We start from the raw sequence: 12,111 nt of genomic DNA, 5'->3' as shown, positions 1-12,111 counted from the left end.
TGAAGTCTTCCCCTGAGCAGACTGACACAGGAGACTGCTGCACTGTTTATGTGAGGGGCAGAGGGTCATTGTCATTCCCACTGTGCTCCCAAGATGACATGACCTCATATCATCCCCATTGTGCTCCCAAGGTGGCAGTGTCACCATTTCAAAAGTGCAGAAAGAGGGCAGGGCTAAACTGTTTTCCTTCCTTCTGCTCATTATAGCTTTGCTCGTTTCAAAGACTTCATAATCCAGCAAATTTAAACACGGTCACAACTGATACCAGGCATAACAATCCCTAACAGCAGTGTGCCTTTATTTTTTTTTTCTTTTTCTTTTTTTCAGAGCTGGGGACTGAACCCAGGGCCTTGCGCTTGCTAGGCAAGCGATCTACCACTGAGCTAAATCCCCAACCCCAGCAGTATGCCTTTAAAGGAAGCTGTTTTTAAGTCCAGCTTCTGAGCACTGTCAAGTCAGTTACACTGCTCTGTGGCATATGGAATGTTCTGGAATACCCAGTTTCCTCACTGGCGTCTTCCACAGTGTGGATGACTTGTACCCATTTGCCTGGGTCTGGTTTGGCTTCCCACAGTCCAGCTTTCTAGGATGCTGTTCCCTTAGTAACTAAGGCTTGCTTGCAAGCAAACTCGCATAGTTGCTGAGCCTGACTTGTCAAGAAGCAGTAAACACATCTCAGTTTCTAGGGACCCTCTTGCTCTGAGGGGGACCACAATTCTTTGGTGATGAAAAGTCAGTTGGACTTACAACTCCACCAGATCATGGAGAAGTCTTAGAGGCTGGTGAATCCCTGGAAATGAGGGAACCACTGAAGATCTTGAGCTAACATCACAGTGTAGATGAGAGGATCAACATGGCCAGTTCATTAGGGAGACAGTTTTGAGAGAGAGAGAGAGAGAGAGAGAGAGAGAGAGAGAGAGAGAGAGAGAGAAGATACAGAGGCATCTGGGAGAGACCAGAGCAGGAAAAGGGAATGAAACTAGAAATGGCCCCAGGCTACAAGGAAGCAAGGGAGTGGGAGAGACAGCAAGGGATTAAGAGCTTGGTGAGAACCCAAGAGCTCAGCTCAGGACAGTACAAGAGAGCAGGGCAGAGAGTGAGACAGGGAGCACAGGTGAACACATCCCGAGGATTATAGAGTAGCCTGAGAGGGGAGAGCACTTTGGACCGAACACACAGCAGTCTCTCTCTGGTGCTGAGTAGTTGTGTGTGTCTCATGGATTAGCGATGTCTGGATATATCTGTGTTGCAGAGATGTTCTAAAACATAGTCATAAGGGAAAAGCAGCTGTATGAAGGAGGCCTTCTTGCCTCGGGTGAGCATGACTCACAGACCTGGGGTCAGATAATCAGAAGTCATCAAACCAGGTGGGCCAGTGGCTTCCGAGTATTTTGTCTGGTGAACTCAAAGAATGACTTTTGCAGACAGTGGAAGAATGAGTTGCAGAAAAGACGTTTTATTATAGGTGAAAGTTTGAGAGAGAGAGAGAGAGAGAGAGAGAGAGAGAGAGAGAGAGAGAGAAGCTCCCATATGGCTGGGGAGGGGAGAGGAGCAGAGGGGGAGGGAGGGAATGAGGTCAGAGAACAACTTTGTCTAGTTGATCTTCCACTCTATATGAGTTCTGAAGATCAAACTCAGGTCACTAGGCTTGCCCACTGAGTCTTTATAACATACATATCTGACAATGTCACTGTCCCACGGATTAAAAAGTCCAAAGTTTTTCGTTCCTCCATGACTTGGTGTGGGGCCAGAGGGCTTTATGTGAGGACATCATTACTATCGTGCTACAACATCTGTTTGGCCTTTTCATCATCTTTTTCTTTCTCTTAAAGATTAAAAAAAATTCTTTTAATGACTGTAAGTGTTTTGTCTGCGTTAACATATGTGCCTGGTGCCCTCTGAGAAGATGACATTGGATTACCTATAACTGGAGTTACTGACTGTTGTTAGCCAACATGTGGGTGCTGGAAATTGAACCCCAGGCCCTCTGCAAGAACCGGTGCTCTGAACCACTGAACCATCTTTGTTTTTACAGGCTTGAGCCTGGAGCCTCTAACCTAACTAAACCCATCTCCGATTTATTCATTCTGACATTTCGGATCCCATGCTCCTAGGAACCTCCTCTATTAGGACAATGTCAGACATTTTAGATAAACATGGCTCCCAGCCAGGTGGTGATGATGGTGGTGGTGGTGATGGTGGTAGAGGTGTGGTATTGGTGGTGGTGGTGATGGTGGTGGTGGTGGAGGTGGCGGTGGTGGTGGAGGTGGCAGCGGCGGCGGCGGCAGTGGTGGTGCACGCCTTTAATCCCAACACCTGGGAGGCAGAGGAGGCGCTGCTCTATGAGTTTGACAATAGCCTGACCTACTGAGCAAGTTCCAGGACAGCCAAGGCCACACAGCGAAACCCTGTTGTGAGAAAGAAAGAAAGAAAAGAAAGGAGAGAGAGAGAGAGAGGGAGAGAGAGAGAAAGAAAGAAAAAAAGACATTACTCCCTGTGTTTTCTCCAGCACATGCTTATTCTACAACAGTACCATAATATAAGTTATTTTCCATTGTCAGTATCCCTTCAGTCTGACAGGATATAATTCTTCCTGTAATGCTCAATACAATACATTGCACAGTGGGAATGTTCCTAACGTATTTAATGAATGACTGACTCTGCTCTGATTTTGAACCTGTTTCATGTTGCTGTGTCTCTGACTCTGGTTGTCCCAAATGCCTCCCTTGACTTCATGACTCACATACTTACTTACCTGTGGCCCAGGGCAGTGTGGGGTGGCTCTTTGCTGCCCCCACATGTTTTGAATCAGCTCCCTCTGCAACCAACTGAGACTACACTCCTTGTTCTCTAATGTTGCCATGGGCACAGAGAGGAGGTAGGTTCAGTGGCAGAGACATGAGACTCCTGTGTTTCTTTCTGTGCCTGAACCTCATATTTATTTGTAAGTAATTGAATATCATGCTGTCTCTTTCTTCTCTAATCTTCTTTCTCTTCTCATATAGAAGAAGGAAGCTCATTTTGATTGCCGCCTTCAAAGCATTCTTCTCTCTGATTCATTTATATTCTTAAGGTCTATTGAGAAGCTCCATGGAGTCCTAAGATCTTAGCCACTTGTTTCTGGTTCAACTTCTCTGTGAAAATAATGTTCAAGGGCAGAGGTTTTCTGACATTTTATCCCTTTTTACAAAAATTAACACATCCTTAAAAGTGGAGCTGTAGAGTAGGTGCAGGGTCTTTTTCTATACATTGAATCATGTATTTGAAGTCGTGAACAAATTTATTGAGCTTGCATAGCCATCACTAATCTGCTGATTCAAAAGATATTACACAGGCTGAGTATGTGGTATTACACAACTTTAATCTCATGGAGGCAGAGACAGGTGGATGTCTGTGAGTTTGAGACCAGCCTGGTCTACACAATGAATTTCAGGCCAATCAGGGCTACATAGAGAGTCCCTGTCTCAAAGGGTGAAAAAAAGCTATCACAAGGTCAGATGAGATAGCACAGTCCATGAAGGCACTCGGAGCAGAGCCTGATGGCCTGACTTTGAACCTTGGAATTGAATTCATGGCAGAAGGAGAGAACCAACTCCTACAAATTGTCCTCTGACCTCCATATGCATGCTACAGCAGTTTGCATGCACACACAAACCACAACCAAGTAACGAGGAAATACAACAGCTGTGATAAAAAATTTTTCTTAACTAGTAATATAGAAACAACATTGCTGATCTTTCCAGGGTTAGCTCTACACCAATTGCAGGGACCCTAAGCAAGTTCATGATGGCAAGTTCTGGATATAGAATACACCGTCACTCCTTTACTTGGTAATTAGTATCCAGGATAATTTTTTTTTCTTTTTCTCTTTTTCGGAGCTGGGGATCGAACCCAGGGCCTTGCGTTTGCTAGGCAAGCGCTCTACCATTGAGCTAAATCCCCAACCCCAGTATCCAGGATAATTAAATGAAGATGAAGTGTGTAACACATGGCATCATATTATGACTTTTTTAAGTAAAAGAAATAGGTATTTCCTTTTCTCATATGGAAGTTCAAGAAGCCCAAACAGCCAAAGGATTCTTGAACAACAACAACAACAACAACAACAACAACAACAATAACACAGCACAACAAAAACAGCGCTGGAAGCATCACAATTCTCAACTTCAATATATGTTATAGAGCCATAGTAACAAAACCAGCCCAGTACTGGCACCAATACAGACACACAGATCAGTGGGACAGAAGACACATACATAAATCCATGTAGCTATAGCAACCTGGTATCTGACAAAGACGCCAAAGACACACATTGGAGAAAAGACAGCTTCCCTAACAAGTCATGTGGGGAAACTGGACATCCACATGTAAAGGAGTGACACTAGTTTCAAATTGCCCATCCTGTATATAAAGATCAATCGACTTAGATCAAAGGCCTTAATATATGACTCCAAACCCTGAAACTAAAGCGCTTCCAGAAAGAGGTATAGGGATAGGCGAAGACTATTTGAAAAGGATTCTGGTAGCTTGGGGATATAATATCGAGAATTGGCTGGTGAGATTGCATGAAGTCCAAAGGTCCCCGCCAGCTAAAGAAAGGAAGCGAATAGGGAGCCTACAGAAGAAGATAAAAATTTTTGTTAGCCACACATCTGAAGGAGGGTTAGTATCCAGAATTTATTTAAAATTAAAAAAAAAACTGAACAGCAAACTAACAAACTACTCAGTAAATGGGTTAATGGCATGAGTGGGCAATTCTCAGAGGATAAATAAAAATGTAAAAAGATGTTCAGTGTCATTCATCAGGGAAATTCAAATTAAAACAATATTGAGATTCCATTTCACACCTGTCAGGATGGCTATCGCAAAGAAGACAACACTGGCAAAGACTCCAGGAGGGAGAGCTAATGCACCATTTATAGTAATCACCTTAGAAGTTCCTTAATAAACTAAAAATTTATATGGCCTATGACCCTGATATACCACTCGGGTCTATTCTCAAAGGACTGTAAGTCAACACAGCACAGGGATACTTACCCGTTTATATTAAATTTTTATTTCTATTTACGTTTATATGTGTTTACCTGCATACGTTTATGTGTGCACCATGTGAATGCAGAGGCCTGCAGAGGCCATAAGAAGTCGGATCCTGTGGAACTGAAGTTACATGCAGTTCTGAGCTGCCAGCCTTGGGTGCTGGGAGCCATGTCCTGGGCCAAAGCAGCACTTGTTCTTAATCACTGAGCCATCCCTCCAGCCGCCATGCTTGCACTTTTAAGTTTACTGCAGCGCTATTCATAATAGCCAAGTTATGAATCAGGCTACGTTGTTGTCAACAGATGCAGGAAGAAGAACGGTATACACACAATAGAGCTTTACTCCGTTATAAAGTTGAAAAATAGGCAGTGAAAGGGAAAAAGGGTGCCAGTGGGGACCATCATGTTAAGCTAAATTCGGGTAAATAAATATCACACATTTTCTCACCTGCAAATCCTAGATTTTGTACCGATACATAAACCATAGACATGAAAGTGGGTGTGAGACAGGGGCATGAGACTAACAAGAAAGGGAAGAAAGGAGACGGGATCGACCAGTGAGTAGGTCAAAGTACATGACACTATTGTTCAAAAATCGTCCATGATGCCCATCACTATGTACAACAAATATACTCCAGTTGAAGCTTCATATTAAAACATTTTTCCTCAAGAAGAGGGCATCTATCAAACATTGTAGCAAACCTCTCCATTGACTTAGGACCTACTCTGGGCCAAGTTCAACATTAGTCACTCCATGAACGTCTATATAATTCCATCCTGGCAACATTCTCATGAAATTGTTATGGCTTTATTCCATAGATAGTGACGTTAACCTAGAGCAACATTCATAGATCGCCCAGGACCAGAGTTTTTATTTCCAGAAAACAAGTCCGAGACTTTTAAAAGCTGGGCTCATCCCTCTGACCACACTTCAGATTATATGGCATGTTTTAAGCTCTTGTTTGTCTTACTGCTTTAGAATTTATTTAATTTCCTTTAGACCTAGGTCTCATATACTATCGTGAATTAATCATGAAATCCGTGCTGTGAAAAGTGTTACTTCAGTTTATGTTTGAAAGCCAACTTTCTGAACAATTTTATCCATGGTGAGGGATGTCCTCTTCAGAATGTGGTTTGCGGACGTAGTGTGTGGATAGCTCCCTCATGGTTCCTGTCACATAGGAATGTGGCGGTAGCAAAACAAGCATGACAGGAACCTGTGCTCCTGATGCACCTCCCCGACCGCCTGTTCAGTGACTGTTCTGTCCTCAGGGGTATGGCCGTGTTTGAATAATCCAAAAGGACTGACAATGCTGACCAGTGGGTGTAGCACAATCTTCGCAACGCTGGCTTTATGTTGGGTTTAGATCCCAGGAACACTGTGCATAGAGTCATGCATAGCAAGAACGAAGGCAGCTTGCTCAAGCTTCTAGGTAGAGAACACAGAACTTTCTAGTTTAGGAAAAAACTTCCCTTTATGGTAGTATTTTATTCTAGTTTAGAAATTCTAATTCTATTCTATTTGCCTTTGTGTGTCTATTATGAGAAGAAGCACAGTGTGGTTTTCTTTCTTTTCCTGTTTTACTTTAAAACTGGTGTGGTGGAATTTAATGAGAAACCTGTCTCTGAACATGTAAGGCAGAGAACGATTAAGGAAGACACGTTATCAGCTCCTGGTCTCCACAAACACACTCTCACACATGATCACACACATATGTGTACACATATGCACACATACTAGGAGGGGGAGGCAGAGAGGAGAGGGAGGGGGAAGAAAATGCCTGTTTTGTCTAGGAGATGCAGCCATTAGTTGAGGTGCCCTTTATCTAGTGAGCCACGGCTGGGCTGTGTTTTAGCCTGTTTATCTTATCTGCCAAGTAACCTTGGACAAAGTGTAAATCTGTATCTATGGCAGCACTGTAGCACAGGGCGCCTCCTGTACATTGACAGATTTTGATCCTATACTCATTTCATTCACGTAAGCATATATATATTATTACCAGAAGTTGGGTCACAGTCAGTGCCCAACAAGTCAGTTTAGCCACCTGTCCTCCATGAGCCAGTTAAAATAGCAACAGGATGATGATATTTTCCTTTAGCCACTCTCATATCTGGGCTCAACGTTTTTTGCATTGACTAAAGATGAAAGTGTCATCTTGAAAGAAGAAACTGTGACTGTAGGGGCTTGTGGACAAGGAAGGCAAATTTGGAATCATGTGTGAAGGCAGAAGGCAAACGGTGATAATGGAGGTTGGTTCACTGGACATCTCCATTAAGAAAAACTACCGTTTGCTTCTCCATCAGTGGGACTACAGATACTTGCCACAGTGTCCGTTTCTCACGGCTTCTGAAAAGTCACAGGCGGGTCCTCATGCTTGCTGTCTTGCTAGCCCCAGGCGACTGTCTCATGTTCAGATATGGTCCCTGGCTAGCATGACTTGGCGCTGAGCTTTGTGTGGGTCTCCCCAATTCCCCATGGTGATGAACTGCTTTTTCATTAGCCTGTTTTCCAACTTTAACATTCTCACTAATATTTCTAATTAGTAGGTTCTTCAGAAATTAATATTTTACATTTTATCTTGAAATGAGTATTTGCAACCGTGACCCTGGTAATATGCAAACTCTAATTCACTGCTAGCCCACTAGTGGATTCATCCTTATCCATCTGGACAAGAATAACTTGGAGACTGAAAAAAATGCAATAAAGTGAGAAGCCTTAAGAAATGGTCAGATTGTGGATTCGGTGCTTACATTTCACTAGTTAGTTCTCCATGCTTCAGTGACCAGGTTTGTAGTTTTAAACTCACGGCTAACAGTGGTGCAGGAGAAAACTGTTTTACTGTTATGGGTTGAAATTTGTGTCCAACCAGTTGTAATAAAGTTCACCTATTACCCTGATTGATGGTAAAGCAGCCCCAAGCTTAGGAAGGAACACATATACACAGCAAATGTCAGCTGCATCACAGTGTGTCAATAGAAAAGGCCCCCAGAGGTTCGAGCATTGTCTGACAGGGACCCAAGACAATGCCACATAGACCTAGAGCTGTGGTTTTCTTGAGAACATCTATAAGATGTTGAGCAAAACCACCAAAAGACTACCAACCTGCCTTGTCTGGTGACAGTCTAGGTGTTAAAAAGATAGGATTTGATGTGAAGTATTTAGTTCAAAAGCCCAGCCCAGCCCAGTGTGAGTTCTAACCATGTGTTTCCCGGCAAAGCAAATGACTTAGGAAGGCATGAAATCAGTAAGAACGGCTAGTCATTAATTGCATTAATGGAGTTATAACTACAGTGAACATGGTTATAGAATAGAGGGAGTGGGGTTTCCCTTTAAAATACATTTGAATACTGCATCGAGAGCATAAGTAGAAAACTAGGGGATTTTGATTGTTTCTGATCTCATGTACCCTAAAACAGGTTTTCCAGGACTAGCCTGCCTCGCCTCTCTCTCTCATATTAGGGCCACCTAACGAAAGCAATTTTTATGTAGTTAATATTAGCACAAATTCTTTTTCTGCTCCCCTGCTTCCTAGCAACCGAAGCAGAGAATCTGCTTGCCAATCTACTGTTGGTTAAAAAATATAATCCCCCCCAACTCTTCAGTAGACCCAAAGCAGTAGGGGTGTATCCAGTAAGCTCCCTGCTGACTTAGTCCGGAGTGTCAGCCCTCTGACCTTGCTGTACTTTTGGCCACAGGCTCGAGAAGATGTCATCCACATGCTGAGGACAGAGAAAACCAAGCCCGAGGTTCTGGAGGCACACTATGGATCTGCAGAACCTGAGAAAGTGCTTCGGGTCCTGCACCGAGATGCCATCCTTGCTCAAGAGAAGTCCATAGGAGAAGACGTCTATGAGAAACCTATCTCAGAGGTAAAAGCTAGACATCCGTCCGCAAGCCTCCCTAGAGAGACACTGTTCCCCTCTTCCTTTGTCTGCTTTGATGTTTTCTTCCAAGTGCAAAATTGTTATGATGCCCCATTGTAAGTGTGGTTAAGTAATTATCAGGCTGTACTAGATACGTTCTGATAGGGATTTCAAACTCAAACAGGCTTCAGATTTGAAGTCTTTATTTCTATATGGTTAGGAAAGTTATGTGCTCATGAAGTATATTATTATTATTATTATTATTATTATTATTATTATTATTATCCTCTAAGAAATAGCGTATTTGAGAATTTGAGATGCTTACTAGTTCTCCCAAGGAGTTTTCAGAATTATTATGAAATTGATAACCTTAGGTTCAATTCATTATTGATAGTTACGGTTTACTCCCACTGCTTTAGAAGTGTCTTAAAGTGTCATCATTTAAAAGGTCTTACGTGAATTCCAGTGATGAAGTAGAAAATCCAAATGAAATATTTAGGGTAATTTTTAAGGTGAAATAATATCAGTAGGGCTATAGTGAATCATTTTTATGCGAGAATATGTTAGGAATTCTGGCTACTGTTATTACCTACGACATGACAGTTTAATGATTCCCCATGCAATAGTGGAAGTTCAGTGTCAAATTAGGGTGCTCCTTTAATGGATGTAGCCATAGTGACTTTTCAAAATTCAGGCAAGCAATTCATAGCTTTACAATTACTAACACAAATTTAAAAAATATAAATCAAAAGTATGAGAAAAACAATTTTAAATTTATCTTTCAACCTAGGTTAGTGGCCAGATCAGATTTAGATAGTTTTCAAAAGAGATTGACAGCTCCATAATTCTCTAACTGAAGTAGATTGGTCCTCTCTGCTTTCCCTAAAATGGAGGTCGGGGGGAGGAGTTGTTTGTAGGGCAGGATTCAGGTAACAGGCTGGATCCACTTCACGTTTGAGATCCAGCTGTGGATGGTTTTGCAGAGCCCACTTCTATTCATTAAAACCTGATTTCTTATCTGTGAGGTGGGGGAGCCATCACAGCAGACACCTCACTGTGGCGTTGTGAGGACTGAACGGAACAATGCCCATAAAGCTTTGTGCATTGAGTCTGACCCATGCTAGATACTCAGCACTACCAGCCATTACTGTGGGTGTGGATTTGAGGAGGATAATTACTCATACCTTCAAGGTCTTCCACATGTGGGCTTGGGCTTGAGGAATAATAAATATACAGAAGTAAAAATATCAGTGTGATGATGATGATGGTGGTGGTGGTGATGGTGATGGTGATGACAGTAAAAACTGGGATTACCAAACTCAGTTTAGGCTTCCTAAGTCTTTTCTCTGAAGGTTAGGGCTTGAAGTGACTCCCCTAACCCTAAGGAAGAGGTAGGCCATCAGAGCAGACACATTAACCAGAATCACTACCCCTAAGCCACCGAACTCTGAAAACAGCACACAGAGAGGGGCTTCTGATTACCATCAGGAAGTGCATCTGCTCAGAGGGTCCCTCCTTTGGAGAAAGGGGCCCTGAAGAACCGCTCAGCTGTGTACAGCCCTGGGAATGGTGGTGCTGAGCCTGATTTTTGTTTTTCTCCTCTCAATAATCTCCCTAGGGGCAAAGTGAGAGACAGAGAGAGAGAGAGGGAGGAAGAAGAATAGAGTCAAGAGAGATAAAGGATAGATAGATAGATAGATAGATAGATAGATAGATAGATAGATAGATAGATAGATAGATAGAGATAGGTAGATAGATGGTAGATACTCTGTCTGTATCTTTGTGGAACATACAGAACACTAAAAGAAGAAAAGTTTTTCTGTTTGGCCCCTTACTTCAGCCGTTCATATGGGTTCAATTCTCTCCACCATGAAAACAAAAACAAAGACAGAGATAGGACTTTTAAAGCTGTTTATTTGGTTTTGTTTCATTTTGTGTGTGTGTGTGTGTGTGTGTGTGTGTGTGTGTGTGTGTGTGTGTGTATGTGTGTGTGTGATGTGTCCTTGTGTACAGATGCTAACAGAACAGAGCTGTTAGATCCTCTGGTCTTCCCTGGAACTGGAGTTACAAACAGGTATGAACTCCTGAACATGGGTGCTAGGAGCAGAAATGAGGTGGTCTGCAAGAACACTCTGCGATCTCTCCAGCCCCTAAATCAGTAAATATGGAACGAATAGTAGATAATTGTGCATATCCTAATAAATCCTTGAAGTTGTTGAAGAAAAAGAACAGGTGGGTTTCGGGATGCATGAGGAAAACTGAAATGCTAATAAGAGCAGAAAACTTTCCTGCACTCTCACAGGACACCGAGTTGTGATCTTCCTGCTGATGCCGAGCAGAGGAAAAAATTAAAAAGAAGGAAACCAAACTCATGTTTTCTTAGGACTTCACTTTAATAGTTTGGATTTTGATAGTTTGGAATCACGTGTGGAGATTTCCAGGGATTTAACATTGGCCGTTTACTTCCTCACCAAAGACTTGGTAGCAGAAAGCAGTCCATCGTGTTGGACTCACTACAGCCTCTGTAAATCCCGTTGATAACCCAGTGGGACTCACTACAGCCTCTGTGAATCCCGTTGATAACCCAGTGGGACTCACTACAGCCTCTGTGAATCCTATTGATAACCTAGTGGGACTCACTACAGCCTCTGTGAATCCTATTGATAACCTAGTGGGACTCACTACAGCCTCTGTGAATCCTATTGATAACCTAGTGGGTCTCACTACAGCCTCTGTGAATCCTGTTGATAACCCAGTGGGACTCACTACAGCCTCTGTGAATCCTATTGATAACCCAGTGGGACTCAATACAGCCTCTGTGAATCCTGTTGATAACCCAGTGGGATTTACTCTGTATGGATGTTTATTTCCTTTGCATCGCAGAGGATCAGACCTCTGGCCTCACACATGCCAGGCTCCATCACTGAGCCACAGCCTAGTCTTGACTGTTTCCCCAGCTCCCGTGGCCTGGTCTCCATCCTTTCTGAGGCCTATATGACTTGAGCCCACTTGGTATTGTTCATCCCCAGAACTAAGCCTTCTCTCACGTTAGGAAGCTTACTAATAGGGAATTTGTCCTAGTGAATCAGTAAATAGCTTCTGCCATTTTTCTTACCTTTAGGAAAGTTCGGCCAAGTTATTTTATTTTATTTTTTTAGAATTTCAATTTCTGTTTTCTTCAAGTGGCTCTCTTATTTTCACTGCTACTTTA

The 12,111-nt window shown here is 42.7% G+C and overlaps 1 protein-coding gene across 8 annotated transcripts in view; it reads left to right on the top strand.

Annotated features, from left to right (window-relative positions):
* Window positions 1-12,111, top strand: part of Filip1 (filamin A interacting protein 1) — a 195,264-nt gene that overhangs the window by 128,848 nt on the left and 54,305 nt on the right. For all 8 annotated transcript variants that reach the window (XM_017595471.3, XM_017595472.3, XM_017595467.3 and 5 more), the window contains one exon: window positions 8,733-8,906. In XM_017595471.3, coding sequence (XP_017450960.3) covers window positions 8,733-8,906 — 174 coding nt within the window. The remainder of the gene's footprint in view (window positions 1-8,732; window positions 8,907-12,111) is intronic.

The sequence above is a fragment of the Rattus norvegicus genome, chromosome 8, assembly GCF_036323735.1.
Source record: "Rattus norvegicus strain BN/NHsdMcwi chromosome 8, GRCr8, whole genome shotgun sequence".
Taxonomy (NCBI): Eukaryota; Metazoa; Chordata; class Mammalia; order Rodentia; family Muridae; genus Rattus; species Rattus norvegicus.
Note: the sequence above shows the minus strand (reverse complement) of the source record. Positions and strands in the feature narration are given on the sequence as shown.